General features: G+C 37.0%; 1 protein-coding gene across 1 annotated transcript; it reads left to right on the forward strand.

Moving 5' to 3' along the window:
• Window positions 1–13,672: 13,672 nt before the first annotated feature.
• Window positions 13,673–18,875, forward strand: LOC131768798 (ALK tyrosine kinase receptor-like). Its single transcript, XM_066167807.1, has 4 exons — window positions 13,673–13,920; window positions 14,019–14,133; window positions 16,038–16,556; window positions 16,698–18,875. The coding sequence occupies exons 1-4, from the start codon at window positions 13,735–13,737 to the stop codon at window positions 17,036–17,038; spliced, it is 1,161 nt and encodes a 386-aa protein (XP_066023904.1). The 5' UTR covers window positions 13,673–13,734; the 3' UTR covers window positions 17,039–18,875.
• The last annotated feature ends 5,528 nt before the right edge of the window (window positions 18,876–24,403 follow it).

The following is a 24,403-nucleotide window of genomic DNA, read 5'->3' on the forward strand; positions in this document are numbered from 1 at the left end:
TTCCCTGCGGATGGAAACGAGGGTAAGTCTTTGATATTTATGTGTTTTCTTTTGCTTTTCCGTCTTGTGTTTAGAATTCCAGTTCATTATTGCTTCGAAATAAGGTAGACATGTAACACTTGTGAAAAGCAATTTCTGCATCTTTTTTGGAATAAATCTTTTTTTTACTGACTTCTAACTTAACGTATCAGTAAAAGTAACCAAGTTGAACTTTAATTTACGTAAAAAATACCTGATAAGCTCTGTGTGTCTTTAGTTAAACAAGCTTGTACACGCAACCGTTTGGAGGTAAAATTTTCCTTTTCTTCCCTCTTTGTCATCAAGCCTGACTTTCATTTGATATCAGCTTTGAAGCGCTTTGCCAGCTTCAGAAAGCTATAACATATATTATCTGTAGGTTTAACAGCAAAAATAATTCGAAAAGACGGAAGAATTGAAGGAACGTCAAGTATTGACTAGCGCAAATTTTGGAGCGATATTGAAGTACTTCTTAGGAATTTCAAATTGCCATGGGTGCGCCTAACAGAAATTATTACTTAGAAAAAATTGAAAAGCTTGAGTAAGTTCCTAAAATTATGGTGCCAACCTTATTTCTTTATAGCATGCTTTTTAATTGGCTCTGCATTTAAGAAAACCTTCATGATCACACATCTGTCAAATCGTAAGCTTTCACGACTATGTTACATTGAGTTGATACACAGGATGAAGAAAGTCATGAGAGTTTTTAAACCTTTTCTCTATCTTGTCGCTCGATTACACATTTTGAGAAGTGGATTAAAATGAAGTTATGCTACAGTTTAAAGAGCCACTAACAATCAAATCTTTGTGTTACGCGTGAAAAGAAAAGACTGAATAGAAAATACGTTCTGCCTTCCAGTCCATATACGGCCGAAACAACGTAAATTTATCGCGCGGCAAATCGAATTTAAGATGGATTTTTAACACTTGATTAACCAGTTTTCACTGAAGATGTCTAGAAATGCTTTGGAAAATATTACTTCTCTTTTAAAATAGGTGACATGAGGATTATTTTAAAATTTTATACGAAATTGATAAAAGTTTCATGATAAATTAATCACTTGCTAAAAGTGACTGCATCTTGAAATGAAGCTCTCTCAAAGTGCAAGAACATTTCGGTCCGTTGATTATCAACTTTTCAGTGCGGATATTTTTTGAGACCAAACAATAAACAAATCTCGAGAGGAATTGTGTAAATTTCAAGAGAGAGAAAGACTTGCAACGAAGGGGAGGTTTTAGTCGCCCACCCAAGTAGGAGCCACGCACATCAGAGGTCACAGCAACAAAGACACGCCAAATAATCGCCCTTTTGGCTTAGTTGCATTAAAAAGATATATTAGGAAATTCAAAAAAGATAATTTTCGCCTTGAAGGTTATACTTTACAAGAGAATAGGAACAAACTTACTCTATTCAGGGCTCTGTATTTTGGTTGTTTGTTCAACGATGCCATAACAGGTGGTTTAGAGCTTTAGCTTTAAAAAAAAACCCAACAATTTTCTAGATCTTCATAAACAGATTTTAAAAAAATGCTACATAGAAAGGAATAAACTAGCCTTAGTTTTCCTATAGGTTCAAAGTTGCTTAGAGAGTTTTGTTTTTTTAGAAGTACTATTTTGGATACGGATGAAGTACATACGTCTTATGTTGCACTGTGTAATAATCGTCACACGTTATAATACCTGTCGGATTTTGCATTAGCTCTTGTCGCAATTTATAATTAAATGCTGTTCCACTTTGCACCCGCTTTAGTTTTGAACATTGTCGATGTTATTTCTGTGACCAATAAGTTTTTAAGGAATGGAAAATCGAGGTCGATTTTTAAGTTGAAACGATAAAAAAAAAATTAACGAAAATATTGAAGTTCTTTCAAGTAAACACAAGACAGTGAAATGGTTGGTTCGTCATTAAACAGCTGTCAGTCATTTATGCAATCTGCACTGAATACACTACTAAACTGAATACAATACTTAAGTGCCGCTCTCGCTAAAAGCGGTCCACTCGACTTCCCGTCGGAAAAAGTTTCCTTTTACTTTTTGCCTATGAAACGGGTTTAGGACACATGTAAACGATGCACTGGTATATTTTTTAGACCCATTAACGCCTGCATTTTGCACTTTTTTATATGCAAATTAAAGTCGAAGAGAAGGGTCTCCTATGATCACACTGATATGAAAAATATTTCAGGTGAATTTTTTATATTTTTTTGTGAACTAGCTGAATACACCTTGTAACTTGTAGCACAATAGAATTCCACGAGCTAGAATATTGCAGTCGATAGGCACTGAACAAAATCTGTGAAATCTACACTTTCGCTGTCCTCACGGGCGGTCTAGCCAAAAATTATTTTCGGCTTGTGGCGACGCAAAAAAAGAGAATTGGGGAAGAACTAAACTATTTTTAAGCATGTGCCCTAAACCCCGCTCTTAGACAGAGCAGCATTTAACACATGGTCAAGAACACGTAAGCTTGACGATAGAGGTTCCCTGCTTAAGCTGCTTAACAGTTAACGATACGCATGAAACCGTCTTTCCCGCTGCGTTTTTAAGAATGAAGATTCCTACTTAACAAGCTCTATCTTTATCGACTAAAATATCGAGCTGTGTCAACTGAATTGGTCAACGCAAATTTTGGGGTGATTCTGGTTTTCTTCCTAAGAATTACAAATTGGTTGTTTACGTAGATACCAAGGCGCCTAAGAGATTATAATTTGAAAAGAAAAAAGGAAAAATGAGAAAAGAAAAGAAAATGTTGAGTTTCCAAAATGTTACGACCCAAACATCATTTCTTTGTAAAATTGTGTAAGCTTTTGAAACTTGTCGAGCATTGCGCTCGCTCTTCAGCCGCCAGCTCGTGAAGCGCACTGGCTGAGTTCCCGAACTTAAGACAACCTTTATGATGGCATGCCCTACATATCACCACGCTTTCCCAAACTGCATTTCGTTCCGTTAAATATCAGCTTTTCAGCACAATAGGTCCTGAGACTAAAAGATGATGTATGTAAACAAAATTTAGAGGAAGAACGATTTGCAACGAGGGAGAGTTTTTAGTCGCTCATTAGCATTAACAAAGACAAACATTAGGTAATCTGTTTGCTCATCAACACCAAAACAGGTGGTTTCTTCCCTTAACTAAAAAATAACATAGAGGCTGAATATATTTTCATATATTTTATGTATAAGGCGACATAAGCCAACCAGAGTTTTCAAAGAGGTTTAAAGCTGTTAAGATTGCAGGGCAAGTAAAAAATTTGATATTGGCTACCGATGGAAAAAATAGTTGTAGTGTGAAAATTACCTCGTAATAAAAAACACTTTATCACATAAACTGCGGTGTTATACAGGGATTTCTGGCTCCGAGAAAAGCCGTAACAACACACGTGAAAAAAAATCGTACTTTTTCACGTGTATTGATATAGCCAATTAGCCGCTGACACGTCACTTAGCCTTTTCCGCCACTCGGTCAGGTTGATGAATGAACGGCAAAGCCTTCACGATTCTTAATACAAGTTGTTTGTCGGAGCTTTCTCGAATTATGGCTGCTAAAACACTGAAAATCCGTATAGCAGACTGTGAGGTTCAAATTTTCTTACAAGGGGAAAGAAACCAACATACTAAAAGAAAAACCGAAAGTTACGTATTCAGTGGCTTTGGTGTTAGCATTTCTCTCGGCTGAGAATGAAAATTGACAACTGAAAGATTTGCCACTGGCCGATTTTGGCTGTTCACCCGAAAGACTTCTTCTGTCGGTAAGGACAAAGTCACTAAATGAGAATTTTGTAAATTGAAAATTAAGACCATTGTTGTTTTGTAATAATGATTCAATGCATTTTTTCCATTTTAATAATTAGCGCCAACGCACTCTACGATTGTTATTCGGGGATTTTCGATTCAATCATTTTCATTCATGAATGAAGTCGGCTTTTCTTCTCAGGCTATTATGTTTATATGATAAACAAAATAATACATGGTTGCTTGTAGATATGGAATTTTTCTTCTCGTGTTCAACTCAACATCTCACTCGTGAGCTATCGTGTTAAACACTCGAAGAGAAATTCCTTATCTACGCGCGCCCATGTAGTATTCTCTACTTATTTTTAAGAAACTGAAAATTCATATTTAAGTCTAAATATTTTCTTTTTAAAGCAATTTTGCGGTAAAATGATCTCTTGCATCAGATCTTATGCGGAGTGATAAGTTTGAAACCTAATTGATTTATTTTTTAGCTATCTTTTACGAACTATCTTAATACCAAAAGCCCTTTTAATACATAGGCTACCATGAAGATCTGACGGCAAGCCTTTTTTTGCCCGTTATTTATTCTGTTATCGGTGGAGTCACTTTAAGGGGTTTTTGTGTGTGTGTGTGTGTGTGTGTGTGTTTAATTAACTAACGGACTGAAAATAGTAGTGCTGTTGATTTTCATTTTTTATTATTATCATTAATTTTTTTAATTTTTATTTTATTTTTTTTTGTGCTACCCAAAGTGTTTTTAAGGTACAATACTAAATTCTGTAATGTCTGATGATGTTTCTGATCAGAGTGTAAGTATTTCTCTAGCTGAAATTCTGATGACATTTTTCCTTATGAATCCAAGTCCCTCCAGATTTTGGCTGCCGAAGTCTTAGGTTTAAGAGATCAGATGGAGAACGTGCTCCTCGACGTTATGTATTTAAAGAAATTTACTTGCCAATGGGGAAGGAGCTCCTGACTCATGACTGTAGATATGAGTGCCTCATGGAGAGCAACTGTTTGTCTGTGAACATCGGCCCACCAAACGAGACAGGTTTCAGGCTCTTCCAACTGAGTAATTTTGACCACACCCAACATCGTGAAGATAAAGAAATACGAAAAGATTTTATTCTCTGGGCCTCTGAGGTAGAATTTTACTTTACATTACAATACAATCGTCTGAAATCAGCTTGAATGTTTTGGTCAAGTATAACTGCTAACAGGCATTTTTCTATCCTATCAGAATTCGTGCTCCAGTACTCCCTGTCTCCATGATTCCACCTGTCTCAATGGATATACCGACAAGAGATACATTTGCCTGTGTCCAGATAATTACACGGGAGAAAACTGTGAAAAAGGTCTCACTAATATTCTTTTTTAATGTTATGAAGGTTCTTCATCCAGCTTGCGGACAACTTTATGTCAGTCCTCTTTGTTTTCTTTGTTTAGATAGAAACGAGTGTATTGACAACACTCATGACTGTCATGCCAAAGCTGTTAGTAATAATACCGAGGGATCATTTAGCTGTACAGAAGGTTATCAGGGGGACGGTCGGAATTGCACGGGTGAGATTCATAGATATTCACAGAGACATATTAATAATAATGAAATATTTTTATAGCACCATATCCAATGGCTCATGGTGCTTTACAAAGTATTATTTGGGACTTTGGCCAGACTGCATTAAGCAGTTTACAACTTTTGAAGTAAATTTTTGTAGATGCCCCATTTTAAGAAATAAGGCCAGGCCACAACACTGAGAGCTATGTTCCCTACTCTCTGAGATAAGTGTATAAATTATTCAACGTCCTCCATCGGCCAGTACAGAAGAGATGTAGGAGAAGGGGCTCACGGTTTTTTCGTCCTCATCCGAGAAAACTAAAATGTCTGATCATTTGCAGATGTCAGAGCAAAGGTAGCACATTCTCCTCAGTAATTTTAAGACCGTGATCATGAGTGTTGGTCCGGTTCGGGGCGTGAACTCTCGACCTCCCACACGGCAGACCGGTGCTCTACAAATTGATTTAACCATTGGCAGTTATCATCAGCCAACTTTGAATGAATTCCAAGTATTAAACATATTAAATGGGGAAAATTTTTCAACTATAATCGATCACTGGTCCTCGAACGTTGGGAGAAGACGGTCCAATGACACCCCTTTTGGTCTCTTTTCAATTTTGCTGAGAGTGATTTATCTGAAGACCAAAACAGTCATTGCTGATATGCATCACGGTTCTTGTTGACTTATAAATTTCCTATTTTCGTGCATTGTACTTCGTATTTCAGTTGTAACCATTGACCAACAAGTAACTAGAGGCAGTGGGCTCAAATTGCGTCGAAGCCTGAAAATTTCTTAAATAGTCTACGATAGTTTTTTATTGCAATTTTGTCCTGGGATTTCTCTTTATTTGATGTTCCTACCCTTTTCTTGTTTACTTTCAAACTTTTAAGATGTGGACGAGTGTACCGGCCACATCCATGGCTGTCACTATAATGCAAGTTGCAATAACACAGACGGCTCTTACACATGCTAATGCAAAACGGGATTCAATTGCGGTAAGTATAAGAAATGTTGTGTGATTTTTTTTAATAGTTTTTTCAGAAGTTTAACTGATAACGATTTGCGTGATCCCCTTGAAACGGTGCCAGACATAAACTCCAATATAATGTGCGTTTAAAATGAACACTTACTTCAATCATTGCAGTTCAGACAGGTAATTTATCATTCGATGTAAATCGTGACAACGGGAAATACTAATCCTATGCAAACACAACTTCCCTCTACCAAATGAACACTGAAACAACCTGAAATCTCCGAAATCGAGGTCGTACTAATTACATTTAATGGGCTTAGGATTCTATCAAGGCAATGACCAGGAACTGAATAAGACGAGTTCTCCATAGATTTCGTTGAAGTGGTTCATTTCTTGATATGTTTATACAGGAATCCGCCCGAAAACCCCTTAAAGGGGAAGACTCCTCCTGTGATGAGCAACCCGTACCCTATATTTTCCTCCAAACAGTCAAAATAATTTCAAATTTCCCAGAGTAGGAAAACTTAAGATCTGAACTGCCCTTAACGAGCTTAATGCAACATATTTGTTCTCTTAGCTGTTTGAACTGATCATAATACCAGCTGCCAGACTAAACATAAACATTCGTGATAAAGATGACAATACAACTTAATAAAAAAAATGGATGTCAATTTTACATTTTCCTCTCAGCATTCAAAGCCGTGTTCTCAAATCTCAATGCCACTGGAAGATGTGGTCCAACATCGCTCGGAAGTTACTACGCAGGTCAGGATCATGACGGACAAGTTGCTCTGTCCAGCGGTATTCAACAGTGGACTGTGCCGTACACTGGTGATTACAGAATAGAAGCAATAGGGGCAGCTGGAGGGTACGGTTGGCGGATTTACAGCGCTCGATACCGCGGAAGAGGAGCAAGAATGATTGGAACATTCGGCTTAAACAAGGGTGAAGTCATCCAGGTACTTGTAGGTCAAGAAGGAGGAATAAACAAGAGGTATTATTCTTCTGGAGGTGGTGGAGGTACATTTGTAGTGAGAGGAGCCAACACACCTCTGATAATAGCTGGAGGCGGAGGAGGGGTAGTACGTGTATATTCAAGACATACAGAATGTGACGCCAGCACAAGCACGACAGGGAATCCTGGGTACAGATTATGGCCGGGGGGATGCAATGGACATGGTGCACAGACTGCTGATTATGGATCATCAGGTAAGAATATTTTTCAATCATCTTTAGCATTTTAGCATTTTGCTAGTAATTTTAAAATTTCGTATGAAAAGTTTATTCTGCTATAATCTCACGATATCCTCATCAAAAGTTTTCTAATTAATTAATATCATGATATTTCAGGTGGTGGTGGTAGCGGGTTTTACTCCAGTGGAAGAAGTGGAAAGAATTTCAATGGTACCAAGGAATACGGTGGAGAGGGTGGTAAGGGATTTCTGCAGGGAGGGGTAGGTGGGAGATCAGAGTATCCCGACGCCTATGGTGGGTTTGGCGGAGGAGGTGGAGCTGAGGGATGGTGGGGAAAAGAGGAGGAGGAGGAGGAGGAGGAGGATACTCTGGGGGGGGGGGGCAGTGGAATTCACTATTCAAATTCCTGTGGGGGTGGTGGTGGATCCTACAATGTTGGAAACAATCAGCAGAATGAATGTTGTTACAACAACGCTGGCCATGGTCAGGTGATCATCACATTACTGTAGAGAAAACAACCAAACCACTTGCCATCCAATACATAGGTGATTTCAACCCTTTAACTCTCAAGATCTCATTAGTAATTCTCCTTACATTCTGCCAAATGATTCTCATTATGTTAGCTTGGAGAATTTGATATCAGATCAATTAGTAATCCCACAATTTATATTTGTCTTTATTCTCATCACTTGTCTGCATGATATTGTATGGATATAGTAAGGAGAAATTCTGTCTTGGTCACTCATGGGAGTTAAAGGGTTAATAGAGATTAGATATGATGAAATGTCATTCAATCATGTATTCCGTTTGATTATTTACTATCAGAATTCGGAATTTAAAAGCTCCTAGAGGTGCGGCTCAGCATTTTAAAATGTATGCAAATACCGAGATATTTAACAATGGATAGAAAAAGATAGTTATTTATGGAGATAGGCTTTACCATCTGAAAAGAGGTCTCTTTTTATTAAGTTAACTGTATTTAACCCTAGATTTCGATGAATAATTGAACAGAAAAGTCGATTAAAATCACGTGTCGCCCTATACATGTATTTAATTTTTATAGTTAGAACATCTATGGTAAGATCTTCCTGCCATTGACCAGGAAAGCATTAGATTGACTTTTCACAGCTCTTAACCATCGTTACGACATTTATTTGTTAAATCATTTTTTTTTTATTATTATTGTTTTCGTTCGATCCAGTTTGTTTTTTCCTTCTTGTTTTTGCTCTTGTTTCTTATATCAGAAATACCGAAGGCTTACACTAAGAGCTAAGGAGTCAGCGGTAGGCCGTTGAAATGGAAGATTCATTTTTTGAGTTAGAGAGTTGAAAACATTTTGATTAAAAGTTTCAAAATATTTACATTAATTTCTTGTATTAACAACTCAAATAAGGTTTGTGTATATAAGTTACTGATTCCATTCAAGTGCGCTTATCTCGATCCAAGCTTCAGTCGAGCTTTGTTCACATAAAGGAGAACACACAGGAATAGAAAACCTCTTGTAAAAGCAAAAACTCCGCGAACAAAGTGATATCCGGCCTGGACCCATACGAGAGAGAGAGGAGGGCTTGCAATATCTTTTAACGTGACCTCAAATAGCCCAATCTGTGTAAGAGGCTCTTCTTACAAAAAGAGGAAAAACTTCGGTCCTCTCCTCCCCCCCTCCCTCCCCTTCTCTACCCCGCCTAGTGCAAATACCCGGGAAGATGATCGCTCTTGGATCCACTTAACGAATATGACGTAATTCACATTATATTAGTGGAAATATCGCACTTCGATTGTTTTAAAAGCTTTTAAGGTGAATACACTTCAGTTAGTTTAAGTGGTAAATTAAAGCTGTCGCTGCATTTTAAGTGATTCTAGAAATTTAGTGTCAAGCTATCAATAAAAAAAGTTCTCCAGGATAATGTTTGACTGCGTGTCCGTTCCAACATATTCATTCCTTTAAAGACAATGAAAGATTGGAACACTGTACAAAGTTACCCTACCTTCGTCCTGTGCGAAAGAGAGGGAAATTTAGCTAAAACAGCTGACTGAGAAGAAATGACAGATGAAAATTCATCATAGGGGCAACGTCAACGACTTCGTCTCCCCCTTGTCTCTAGGTGTGGTATGCCACTACTAAAACATCTTTTGTGCCAACTAACTTATCGCCGATTGATGATCTACATAGGAACCATTTTTTCGGTTTTCGATCCTTTGTGAGATACTCACGCCATTTCATCTAATTGTTCCCGAACTGGAGACTACGTCATCCGCCGCAACGATTATGGCTTTCATGAAAAATATTTTGAGTTGCAATTTAAATCGTACCATTCTGTTTAACCACTAGAGCAAGTTTTTTCGGAAGTATCTTCGACAAAGTTTTCTCTCGGCAGATGTTTACAGCGAGAAATTCCCGGATTCCAGATGTTAAGGAAAACTTGCTTATTTAAAGAGTTTCATTTGTTCGCTTTTACGCAAGATACATTTGCGTGCTTGCTTCACGGTATTCAATGAATTCGCGTAGCATACTAGCTAGACATTCTGTTATATTACATTTATTGATAAGAACGATATCCCAGTCTGATAACTGATCATATAAAAGAAAACCCGAGATTAAAACTATAATGCTGAAAACAAAATCCCAAACAGGTCATACAAAACATCAAAACTGACTCAATTAAAAAAATGATTTTAAACTCACTCTGAGCTTTTGATTTACATTTACCTATGGAAAAAAAAAAATATATATATATATCTATAGGGAGTCTGCAAGTCGATTTTCGCGTGGAACAGTGCTCAATACGTTGAAGCATAGCAGAATAAATACTTTAAGAGGAAAAAAAGGACGCAACTACATTTTCCCGAGAAGCCTGTTTGAGAACCCCTAATCTCTTACCCAGATCCTACCATATAACTGACGGTTAAAACCGATTGGCCATTGAAGGTCTGGGTACGAGACTTGAAAACCTCCTCAGCCAAAATTCATAGACTCTCCTTAATCCCTTAACCTCTAACAGAAACCAGAATATAATTTCTCCTTACAATAATACAATCAAATTCTTCACTAAGATCATGAGAATAAAGGAAATGATCACCAAGCCAGGAAGCTTTGTTTGTTAAACAGTCTCCTTATCAGCAGCAGTGGAAATATAAAGGGAAAGTATGGAGATTATTCATTCTGATCTTAGGATGTAAAGTGTTCAGCGTTCGTTAAGCTTGTTTTTCGTATTTAACATGAGAGTTCCGAAATCATCTGAAGAATTATTTAATAGAATTCTCGATACGCGTTAGTTTCATGATATAAAAATTATTCCCGATCATCGTCTTTATATTTCATCAGTTTATCGCTTCATAAACATTTTTTTTTTCGATTTTTATCTCTTTACTTATTTTTTATGTGATTATTATCATTTTTCTTTTTGAGGTTGTCAGGAAGTTCTAGGAGATGACATGGACACTACATTTCATCGTTTAGCGTGGTTGCGTAGCCTGCGTGCAAATTTTCATTAAAGCTGCGATGCATGCGGCAAACATTTGGACGCTCTTGGGAAAAATTCTGAAAATTCATTAGAAAGCGGGGAGATCGAGGGACAGGATAAATTGAAAGATCAGGAAGAAAAAAGGATTATGAACTATGTCGAAAGCATAAATATCGATGCAGTTAAAAAAAACAAATAGCACAACAACGGGTACTTTTTTGTTAGAATAAAAACCTATCGACGAAAATTTTGGTGCCTATTAACAATAACGGAGCAAAGAGTAAAATAGAAATCGAAGAGGTTCCAGAGAAGACGACAAAAATATGATATTTCAAATCAAATGATGCTTTAAATAATCTTCTAGATGATTCTAAGGGTGGCTTTACGCAGGTCATCTTCAATGCAGCCTGCTGTTTTCATATTTGACGATCTCCAGCTGCCAGACAGGAAGATAACAATTTGCCACATAATGAATATATCAAAGATATATTTTTGAACCCTCGTAAAGTCACTCACAGAAGGAGAATTTAGTTTTCTTTTTTTGCTTGCCCAAACACAAATCAAGTGAGATGAACGAATGTCAACGTTGCAAAAGGATTTGACTTAATGAGCCTACATTTACAAATAAACAGGCTGTGGTGCTTCGTCGGTAGGGGATATTAAAAGATCGGTTTTATCAGTTGAGTTGATAGAGTAAATTTGCTACTGTAAAGAGTTTCTAAGCCGACGTTTCGAGCGTTAGCCCTTCGTCAGAATGAAAAAGAATTAAAGCCAACGCTCGAAACGTCAACTTTAGGAATTGTTTACGGAGGCCAATTTACATTTTACATTACACCTAATGATCTTGTAAAGTTATGAATGGTTGAAAATGACAAGAAAACTGAAGTTCTAAATCTATTTTTATATTCCTGTCAAAGAAGAAATGGAAGGAATATATTAAAAGGCTTTTAAATTAACTTGAGAAACGAGACGATTGCTACCAGATGGGACAATTTTTAAACAATGACGCAACTTCGCCAACTCCGAATAGCATTAAAGCTTGACGGTAGAGTGTCCTGCTTCACTGTAAACGATAAACATGTACAAGCATTTTCTTCAAGGATGAAGATTCCCTCTAAACTATCTCTATCTTTGCTGTCCATAACAGTTCTGTGGGGAGGATGGCTTCACTGCCCTGCGGATGGAAACGGTGGTAAGTTTGATATTTAACTGTTTTCTTGTGCTCATCCGTCTTTTGTTTAGAATTCCAGCCCGTTATTTCTTCGAAATAGCTAGAAATGTAATACTTGTAACAGGAAAATTTCTGCATCTTTTTCAAAGTTATTTGTTTCATCGACTTCTAACTAATTATATCAGTAGAAAGTACTAAGTTGAACTTTAATTTACGTGAAAATACCTGATAAGCTCCATGTGTCTTTCGCCAAACAAACTTGTACACGTCACCGTTTTCGGTGTAAAATTTAAAATTTACCCCTCTTTGTCATTAAACATTGTCGACGTTATTTCTATGATCAATAAGTTTTTAAGTAACGGAAAATTGTGGTCGATGGATCTATGTTATTTTCCGGTTAAAAAAAATAAAGCAAAATTTTCGATAGTAAAAAAAGCAGAAATTATTTTTTAATCAGTTTTTTGTTTCCCGCGTAGCACATAGATTTTATTTTTAGTCGCCCTTCAGCTGCAGCGTGCGAAGCGCACTGGCTGAGTCCCCGTACTTAAGAAAACCTTCATGATGGCATGCTTTACATATCATGATGCTTTCCCAAACTGCATTTCGTTCCTTTAAATATCAGTTTTTCTGCATGATAGGTCTTGAGACTAAAAGATGATGTATGTAAACGAAATTTAAGAGGAACAACGATTTCCAACGAGGAAGAGGAAAGAGTTTTTAGTCGCCCATTTAAGTAGCAGCTAGGCATTAGCATTAACAAAGACAAACATCAGATATTCTGCTTGCTCAACAACACCAAAACAGGTGGTTTCTTCCCTTAACTAAAATAACATAGAGTTTTATAATTCAGGCTGAACATATTTTTACATATTTTATGTATAAGGCGACATAAGCCAACCAGAGTTTTCAAATAAGTTTAAAGCTGTTAAGATTGCAAGTAAAAAATCTGATATTGTCTACCGATGGAACACACAGTTGAAGTGTGAAAACTACCTCGTAATAAAAAACACTTTATTTTTAAGAAACTGAAGATTGATATTAAAACCTGAAAATTTTCCTTTTAAAGCAATTTTATGGTAAAATGATCTCTTGCATCAGATATTACGCGGAGCGATAAGTTTGAAACCTTATTGATTTATTTTTTAGCTATCTTTTACGAACTACCTTAATACCAAAAACCCTTTTAATGCAAAAGGCTACCATGAAGATCTAACGGCAAGATATTTTTGCCCGTTATTTATTCTGTTATCAGTGGAGTCACTTTAAAGCGTTTTTGTGCGTGTGTGTGTTCCATTAACTAACGGACTGAAAATAGTAGCGTTGTTGATTTTCTTTTTTTATTATTTTCATTTTATTTTTATTTTCTATTTGTTTTTTTTTTGTGCTGATCCAAAGTGTTTTTAAGGTGCAATAATAAATTCTGTAATATCTGTTGTGTATCTCCCTAGCAGTGGTGTTCACGTTTCTGATCAGAGTATAAGTATTTCTCTAGCTGAAATTCTGATGACATTTTTCTTTATGAATCCAATGCCTCCAGATTTTGGCTGCCGAAGTCTTAGGTTTAAGAGATCAGAAGGAGAACGTGCTCCTCAACGTTACGTATTTAAAGAAATTTACTTGCCAATGGGGAAGGAGCTCATGACTCATGACTGTAGATATGAGTGCCTCATGGAGAGCAACTGTCTGTCTGTGAACATTGGCCCACCGAACAAGACAGGCTTCAGGCTCTGCCAACTGAGTACTTTTGACCACACCCAACATCGTGAAGATAAAGAAATACGAAAAGGTTTTATTCTCTGGGCCTCTGAGGTAGGATTTTACTTTACATTACAATACAATCGTCTGAAATCAGCTTGGATGTTTTTGGTCAAGTATAATTACTAACAGGCGTGTTCCTATCCTATCAGAATTCGTGCACCAGTACTCCTTGTCTCCATGATTCCACCTGTCTCAATGGATATACCGACAAGAGATACATTTGCCTGTGTCCAGATAATTACACGGGAGAAAACTGTGAAAAAGGTCTCACTAATATTCTTTTTTAATGTTCTGAAGGTTCTTCATCCAGCTTGCGGATAAGCTCATATCAGTCCTCATTGTTTTCTTTGTTTAGATAGAAACGAGTGTATTGACAACTCTCATGACTGTCATGCCAAAGCTGTTTGTAATAATACCGAGGGATCATTTACGTGCAACTGTATAGAAGGTTATCAGGGGAACGGTCGGAATTGCACAGGTGAGATTCATAGATATTCATAGAGACATATTGATAATAATGAAATATTTTCATAGCATCATATCCAATGGCTTATGGCGCTTTACAAAGGTTTGTTTGGGACTTTGGCCAGACTGCATTAAGCAGTTTACAATTTTTGTTAGACGCCCCCATTTTAAGAATTAAGGCCATACCACAACACTGGGAGCTGTGTTCCCTACTCTCTGAGATAAATGTTTAAACTATTCAACGTCCCCCATCGACCAGTACAGAAGAGATGCAGGAGAAGGGGCGTACGGCGTTTTCGTCCTCATCCGAGACGACTAAAATGTCTAATCATTTGTAGATGTCAGAGCAAAGTTAGCACATTCTCCTCAGTAATTTTAAGACTGTGATCATGAGTGTTGGTCTGGTTCGGGGCGTGAACTCTCGACCTCCTACACGGAAGACCGGTGCTCTACAAATTGATCTAACCATCCGCAGTTATCATCAGCCAACTTTGAATAAATTCCAAGTATTAAACATATTAAATGGGAAACATTTTTCAACTATAATCGATCGCTGGTCCTCGAACGCAAGGAGAAGACGGTCCAATGACACCCCTTTTGGTCTCTTTTCAATTTCGCTGAGAGTGATTTATCTGAAGACCAAAACAGCCATTGCTGATATGCATCACGGTTCTTGTTGACTTATAGATTTCCTATTTTGGTGCATTGTACTTCGTATTTCAGTTGTAACCATTGACCAACTAGTAACTTTGAGGCAGTGGGTTCGCATCGCGTCGAAGCCTGAAAATTTCTTAAATAGTCTACGATAGTTTTTCATTGCAATTTTTTCCTAGGATTTCTCTTTATTTGATGTTCCTACCCTTTTCTTGTTTACCTTCAAACTTTTTAGATGTGGACGAGTGTACCAGCCACATCCATGGCTGTCACTATAATGCAAGTTGCAATAACACAGACGGGTCTTACACATGCAAATGCAAAACGGAATTCAATTGCAGTAAGTATAAGAAATGTTGTGTGATTTTTTCTTTTTTTTTAATCGTTTTTTCAGACGTTTACCTGATAACGATTTTGCTTGAAACGGTGCCAGATATAAACTCTGATAAAATGTGCGTTTAAAATGAACACTTACTTCAATCATTGCAGTTCAGACAGATACTTTATCATTCGATGTAAATTGTGACAATGGTAAATACTTATCCTAAGTACTATGCAAGCACACCTTCCCTCTACCAAATGAACACTAAAACAACCTGAAATCTACGAAATCGAGTTCGTACGAATTACATTTAATGGGCCTAGGATTCTATCGTGGTAATGACCTGGAACTAAATAAGACGAGTTTTTCATAAATTGCGCTGAAGTGGTTCATTTTTTGATATGTTTACACAGGAAAGTCACCCAAAAAACCCAATAACGATCAGTGTTCAGAAATTATATTCGTCACGAGAAGACTCCTCCTCTGATAAATAACGCGTATCCCATATTTTTCTCCAAATTGTCAAACTAATATCAAATTTCTTTACCAGAGTAGGGAAACTAAAGACCTGAACTGCCCTTAACGAGCTTAATGTTACGTATTTGTTTTCTCAGCTGTTTAAACTGATCATAATGCCAGCTGCCAGACTAAACATAAACATTCCTGATAAAGATGAAATTACAACTTAATGCAAAAAATAGACGTCAATTTTACATTTTCCTCTCAGCATTCAAAGCCGTGTTCTCAAATCTCAATGCCACCAGTAAAAATGGTCCAACATCGCTCGGAAGTTACTACGCAGGTCAGGATCATGACAGACAAGTTGCTTTGTCCAGCGGTATTCAACAGTGGACTGTGCCGCACACTGGTAATTACAGAATAGAAGCAATAGGGGCAGCTGGAGGGTACGATGAATGGATTAACAGCTCTCAGTATCGCGGAAGAGGAGCAAGAATGATTGGAACATTCCGCTTAAACAAGGGTGAAGTCATCCAGATACTTGTAGGTCAAGAAGGAGGAATAAACAAGAGGTATTTTACTTCTGGAGGTGGTGGAGGTACATTTGTAGTGAGAGGAGCCGACACACCTTTGATAATAGCTGGAGGCGGAGGAGGGGTAGCACATGTATATTCAAGACATACAGAATGTGACGCCAGCTTAAACACGACAGGGAATCCTGGGTACAGATCATGGCCAGGGGGGAGCAATGGACATGGTGCACAGACTGCTGATTCTGGAGGATCAGGTAAGAATATTTTTCAATAATCTTTAGCATTTCAGCATTTTGGTGGTAATTTAAAAATTTCGTACGAAATGTTTATTCTGCCATAATCTCACGATATCCCCATTAAAAGTTTTCTAATTAATTAATATCATGATATTTCAGGTGGTGGTGGTGGCGGGTTTTACTCCAGTGGAAGAAGTGGAAAGAATTTCAATGGGACCATGGGGTATGGAGGAGAGGGTGGTAAGGGATTTCTGCAGGGAGGGGTAGGTGGGGAATCACAGTATGAACACGTCTATGGTGGGTTTGGCGGAGGAGGTGGAGCTAGGGGATGGGGCAGAGGAGGAGGAGGAGGAGGAGGATACTCTGGGGGAGGCAGTGGAAGTGATGATTTCAATACCTGTGGGGGTGGTGGTGGATCCAACAATGTTGGAAACGATCAGCAGAATGAATGTTGTTACGACAAGGCTGGCCATGGTCAGGTGATCATCACATTACTGTAGAGAAAACAACCAAACCCTTTGCCATCCAATGCATAGATAATTTTAACCCTTTAAATCTCAAGATCTTATTAGTAATTCTCATTACCGTCTGCCAAATGATTCTCATTATGTTAGCTTGGAGAATTTGATATCAGATCAGTTAGCAATCCCACAATTTATATTTGTCTTTATTGTCATCACTTGTCTGCATGATATTGTATGGATATAGTAAGGAGAAATTCTGTCTTGGTCACTCATGGGAGTTAAAGGGTTAATAGAGTTTAGATATGAAAACAAGTTAGATAATGTTATGGGGCTTGAATATTCATGATGATTATAAGAATCTTGAGGGGAAGAACAGCTCATGTTATTTTATACTACAATTAGCGACAAAGTTGTTGACACATTACGGTTGAAGATGAATTCTGGAATAGTAGACCAGTTTTATTCCTCATAGCATTTCACCCACTCGTCCACAGCACATCATTGCATTTTTTTTCTTCTGTCTATGATGGAAAAACGGCATTTCATTGACTTTATTGCTGTAAGATTTTGCAATTTTATTTTTATATAAAATTGAGTGAGTGACGGGGTGTTGTAGTAAACCCTGTACATTAAAAAAATATATAATAAAACATTCTTAAAGACGATTGCGCGAATGTTATGTGTCAACTAACTTTATCGCCGAATGTAGATCCACTCAGGAGTCAATCTCGTAGTTCTTGATCCATTGTAAAATACCATGTTTTCATCGAAATGCCATTGATCATGTATTCCGTTTGATTGTTTGTCATCAGAATTCGGAATTTAAAAGCTTTTTTAGAGGTGCGGCTCAGCATTTTAATGAGATATTTAACAATGGATAGAAGAAGAGAGTTATTTAAGGAGATAGGCTTTACCATCTGAAAAGAGGTCTCTTTTTATTGAGTTAACTGTATTTAACCCTTTCTTTCTAAGTTTCGATGAACAATTGAACAGAAAAGTCAATTAAAATCACGTGTCGCCCTATACATGTATTTAATTGTTATAGTTAGAACCTAAATGGTAAGATCTCCCTGCCATTGACCAGGAAAGCATTAGATTGACTTTTCACAGCTTTTGACCATCGTTATGACGTTTATTTGTTAAATCATTTTTTTATTATTTTCGTTCGATCCAGTTTGTTGTTTCCTTCTTGGTTTTGTTCTTGTTTCTTATATCAGAAATACTGAAGGCTTACACAGTCAACAGACATATGGAAGATAGAGCTAAGGAGTCAGCGGTAGGCCGTTGAAATGGAAGATTCATTTTTTGAGTTAGAAAGTTGAAAACATTTTGATTAGAAGTTTGACAATATTTACATTAATTTCTTGTATTTACAACTCAAATAAGGTTTGTGTATAAAGGTTACTGATTCCATTTAAGTGCGATTATTTCGATCAAAGCTTCAGTCGAGCTTTGTTCTCATAAAGGAGAACACATAGGAATAAAAAACATCTCGTAAAAGCAAAATCTCCGCGAACAAAGTGATATCCGGCCTGGATCCATATGAGAGAGAGAGGAGGGCTTGCAATATCTTTTCACGTGACCTCAAATGGCTCAATCTGTGTAAGAGGCCCTTCTTACAGAAAGAGGAAAAACTTCGGTCCTCCCCTCTCCCCCTCCCCCCCTCCCTCCCCTTCTCTACCCCACCTAGTGCAAATACCCGGGAAGATGATCGCTCTTGGATCCATTTAACGCATATGACGTAATTCACATTATATTAGTAGAAATATTACACTTTGATTGTTTTAAAAGCCTTTAAGGTGAATACACCTCAGTTATTTTAGGTGGTAAATTAAAGCTGTTGCTGCATTTTAAGTGGTTCTAGAAATTTAGTGTCAAGCTATCAATAAAAAAAAGTTCTCCAATATATTGTTTAATTGCGTGTCCGTTCCAACATATTCATTCCTTTAAAGACAATGAAAGATTGAGACACCGTACAAAGTTACCCTAGCTTCGTCCTTCGTCCTCTCCCCCTTGTCTCTAGGTGTGGTATGCCACCACTAAAACATCTTTTGTTTCAACTAACTTATCGCCGATTGCCATTTTTTCGGTTTTCGATCCATTGTGAGATACTTGTGCCATTTCATCTAATTGTTCCCGAACTGGGTACTACGTCATCCGCCGCAACGATTATAGCTTTCATGAAAAATATTTTGAGTTTCAATTTAAATTGTACCACTCTGTCTAACCACTACAGCAAGTTTTTTCGGAAGTGCCTTCGACAAGGTTTTCTTTCGGCAGATGTTTACGGCGAGAAGCTCCCGGATTCCAGATGTTAAGGAAAACTTGCTTATTTAAAGAGTTTCAGTTGTTTACTTTTACGCAAGATACATTTGCGTGCTTGCTTCACGATATTCAATGAATTGGCGTAGCATACTAGCTTGACATTCTGTTATATTATATTTATTGATAAGAACGATATCCCAGTCTGATAACTGATCATATAAAAGAAAATCCTAGATTTAAAATATAATGCCGAAAACAAAATCCCAAACAGGTCATACAAAACATCAAAACTGACTCAATTAAAAAAATGATTTTAAACTCACTCTGAGCTTTTGATTTACACTTACCTGTGAAAAAATTATATATACATAAATGTATATATGAATAAATTTCGTACTTAGCAATGAGATCAGCCTCAAATCTCTGAGAGTGACTAACATCTAATTTCTCCAAACAGTATCACTGTTGAATGAAGCACAAACGTCATGAGAATCAAGGAAATGATCACAAACTAGTAAAGCTCGTGATTTTAAACAAATTCTCCTTATTAATATCACAGGTTATGTACAAAGAACGATATGGAGAATATACATTTTGATGTTGGGGTTTAAAGGTGTATTTTACCAACTGGTTGTTGTGTTTACTTTGGTTTTGGTTTAACACGCTCTTGCGAAAAGACTTTTAACCCTTTAACTCCCATGAGTGACCAAGACAGAATTTCTCCTTACAATAATATATAGATTTAGCCAAGTCTAAAAGCGGAGCTCGCATTTTTTTTTCCCGCACGTCTCAAGGGCACAACGCCTTGCCACGGCCGGGACTAGAACCCAGGTCGTCCGACGCACTGACCACTGGACTACCGAACAAAGCCGTGGCGTTGACGTGCCCGCGGTACAGTTGACCACGCGTGTTAAAAGTAGCACTTTGCACGGTCGTATGGTCGTCGGTCGTACGGTCGTACGGTCGTATGATCGTACATCCAAATTTTCTCGGAGTGATGGGTTACTACTATGTTGTATAATTATGGGGCTACGCTCTGCAAGCGCCTCTATCAATACAATATCAACCAGATAAGTGATGAGAACAAAGAAAAATATCAATTTGGAGATAATTAGTTGATCCAGTAATAAATTCTCTGAACTAACATCATAAGAATTGTATGGTTGACAGTAAGAAGAATTACAAATTTGATCCGGCAGTTAAAGGGTTGAACTCTCTAAAAAATTAAAAGCGGAGAGTGTATCATGTTGTTGACAAAAGACGGTCTTTAATGGAGTGATGGCTTTTACGGCTCTCGGCTAAATTTTTTTTCCAATTTACGGCTATCGGTTAAAATATTTCATTGTGTTTACCTCAAATTTTCCTGACGTTTAACTTTTCTCTTGCAGCTTACGGCTAAATTTTTGGCCGTTTTACAGCCAACAGTTACCCCATTAAAACCGTCAAGGAACACTTCTCCCTTTTTTGTCTCAGTGCGGCATCACGTAACCCGACGGGCTTCAAAGTACCACCGTGTTCAGGAGGAGGATCCGGTGGCGCGGCTCTCAGCCCACCTCTTCCTTCAACTTCATGTCTTGTCTTCAATTCTTCTAAAAACAGAGGGCAAGTTACTACTCAAATGGAAATATCAAAGATTCATATGTATTGAAATGGTTCTTAACTTATTTAAGCTCTAGTGTAGCAAAAGAAAACCGTGTTTGAGAACCCCTAATCTCTTACCCAGATCCTACCGTATAACTGACGGTTAAAACCGATTGGCCATTGAAGGTCTGGGTACGAGACTTGAAAACTTCCTCAGCCAAAATTCAGAGACTCTCCTTAATTCTTTAACCTCCAAGAGTGACCAGAATATAATTTCTCCCAGCAATAATAAAATGGAATTCTTCACTAAGATCATGAGAATAAAGGAAATGATCACCAAGCCAGGAAGCTTTGTTTGTCAAACTGTCTCCTTATCAGCAGCAGTGGAAATATAAAGGGAAAGTATGGAGATTATTCATTCTGATCTTAGGATGTAAAGTGTTGAGCGTTCGTTAAGCTTGTTATTCGTATTTCACATGAGAGTTCCGAAATCAGCTGAAGAATTATTTAATAGCATTCTCGATACGCGTTAGTTTCATGATATAAAAATTCCCGATCATCGTCTTTGTATTTCATCAGTTTATCACTTAATCAACATTTTCTTTCGGTTTTTATCTCTTTACTTATTTTTTATGTGATTATTATCATTATTATCATTTTTCTTTTTGAGGTTGTCAGGAAGTTCTAGGAGATGACATGGACACTACATTTCATCGTTTAGCGTGGTTGCGTAGCTAGCCTGCGTGCAAATTTTCATTAAAGCTGCGATGCATGCGGCAAACATTTGGACGCTTTAGAGAAAAATTCTGAAAATTCATTAGAAAACGGGGAGATTGAGGGACAGGATAAATTAAAAGATCAGGAAGAAAAAAGGATTATGAACCATGTCGAAAGCACGAATATTAATGCAGTTAAAGATACAAATAGCACAACAACGGGTACTTTTTTGTTAGAATAAAAACCTATCGACGAAAATTAACAATAATGGAGCAAAGAGTAAAATCGAAATCGAAGAGGTTCTAGAGAAGACGACGAAAATATGATATTTTCAAATCAAATGATGCTTTAAATAATCTTCTAGATGATTTTAAGGGTGGCTTTGCGCAGGTCATCTTCAATGCAGCCTGCTGTTTTCATATTTGGCGATCTCCAGCTGCCGCACAGGAAGATAACAATTTGCCACATAGTGAATATATGAAAGATATATTTTTGAACCCTCGTAAAGTCACTAACAGAAGGAGAATTTAGTTTTCTTTTTTTGCTTGCCCAAACACAAATCAAGTAAGATGAACGAACGTCAACGTTGCAAAAGGATTTGACTTAAGGAGCCTACATTTACAAATAAACAGGCTGTGGTGCTTCGTCGGTAGGGGGTATTAAAAGATCGGTTTTATCAGTTGAGTTGATAGAGTAACTTTGCTACTGTAAAGAGTTTCTAAGCCGACGTCTCGAGCGTTAGCACTTCCTCAGAATGAAAAAGAATTAAAGCCAACGCTCGAAACGTCAACTTTATGAACTGTTTATGGAGACCAATTTACATTTTGAAGAAACCTAATTATCTTGTAAAGTTATGAATGGTTGAAAATGACAAGAAAACTGAAGTTCTAAATCTATTTTTATATTCCTGTCAAAGAAGAAATGGAAGGAACATATTAAAAGGCTTTTAAAGTAACTTGAGAAACGAGACGATTGCTACCAGATTGGACAATTTTTAGACAATGACGCAACTTCGCCAACTTCGAATAGCATTAAAGCTTGACGGTAGAGTGTCCTGCTTCCCTGTAAACAATAAACATGTACAAGCATTTTTTTCAAGGATGAAGATTCCCTCTAAACTATCTCTATCTTTGCTGTCCATAACAGTTCTGTGGGGAGGATGGCTTCACTGCCCTGCGGATGGAAACGGTGGTAAGTTTGATATTTAACTGTTTTCTTGTGCTCATCCTTCTTTTGTTTAGAATTCCAGCCCGTTATTTCTTCGAAATAGCTAGAAATGTAATACTTGTAAAAGGCAAATTTCTGTATCTTTTTCAAAGTTATTTGTTTCATCGACTTCTAACTAATTATATCAGTAGAAAGTACTAAGTTGAACTTTAACTTACGTGAAAATACCTGATAAGTTCCATGTGTCTTTCGCCAAACAAACTTGTACACGTCACCGTTTTCGGTGTAAAATTTAAAATTTACCCCTCTTTGTCATTAAACATTGTCGACGTTATTTCTATGATCAATAAGTTTTTAAGTAATGGAAAATTGTGGTCGATGGATCTATGTTATTTTCCGGTTAAAAAAAAAATAAACCAAAATTTTCGATAGTAAAAAAGCAGAAATTATTTTTTAATCCGTTTTTTGTTTCCCGCGTAGCACATAGATTTTATTTTTAGTCGCCCTTCAGCTGCAGCGTGCGAAGCGCACTTGCTGAGTCCCCGTACATAAGAAAACCTTCATGATGGCATGCTCTACATATCATGATGCTTTCCCAAACTGCATTTCGTTCCTTTAAATATCAGTTTTTCTGCACGATAGGTCTTGAGACTAAAAGATGATGTATGTGAACGAAATTTAAGAGGAACAACGATTTGCGACGAGGAAGAGGGAAGAGTTTTTAGTCGCCCATTTAAGTAGCAGCTAGGCATTAGCATTAACAAAGACAAACATCAGATATTCTGCTTGCTCAACAACACCAAAACAGGTGGTTTCTTCCCTTAACTAAAGTAACATAGAGTTGTATAATTCAGGCTGAACATATTTTTATATATTTTATGTATAAGGCGACATAAGCCAACCAGAGTTTTCAAATAAGTTTAAAGCTGTTAAGATTGCAAGTGAAAAATCTGATATTGTCTACCGATGGAACCCACAGTTGAAGTGTGAAAACTACCTCGTAATAAAAAACACTTTATTTTTAAGAAACTGAAGATTCATATTAAAACCTGAAAATTTTCCTTTTAAAGCAATTTTATGGTAAAATAATAATAATAATAATAATAATATTAAAAATTTATAGTGCGCAAATTCCATAAAATGTTCAAATGCGCATTACAAGATTAAAAATTATCATTAAAATAGACTTACAATAATTTTAAGAAACGAGATAAAAAAAAAAAAAAAATAAAAAAAAAAATAAAAAAAAAAGCTATAAAAATGCACTACGAAAAAGGTGAGTCTTCAGTTTAGCTTTAAAAATATTTACTGTTCTTGCGCTCCTAATATCCAGCGGTAGTTCGTTCCATAGTTTCGGAGCAGCACAGGTAAAAGAACGGTCCCCCAGTGTAGCTTTCGATTTAAATGATGGATGGCTAAGTAAAAGCTTATCACTGGAATTTCTTAAATTATATTTGGAGGGGGGTCTAAGGGAAATAAGAGAGGATAGATAAGAAGGGGCTAAAAAATTAAGAATCTTAAAAGTAATTAACAATATTTTAAACTCAATTCTATATCTAATTGGTAACCAGTGTAACTTAAAAATTAAGGGCGTAATATGACAAAATCTCTGTTCTTTAAGAATCAATCTGGCACAAGCATTCTGTACTCGTTGCAGCTTATTCAACAAGC

The sequence above is a fragment of the Pocillopora verrucosa genome, chromosome 5 (assembly GCF_036669915.1).
Source record: "Pocillopora verrucosa isolate sample1 chromosome 5, ASM3666991v2, whole genome shotgun sequence".
NCBI classification, from domain to species: Eukaryota; Metazoa; Cnidaria; class Anthozoa; order Scleractinia; family Pocilloporidae; genus Pocillopora; species Pocillopora verrucosa.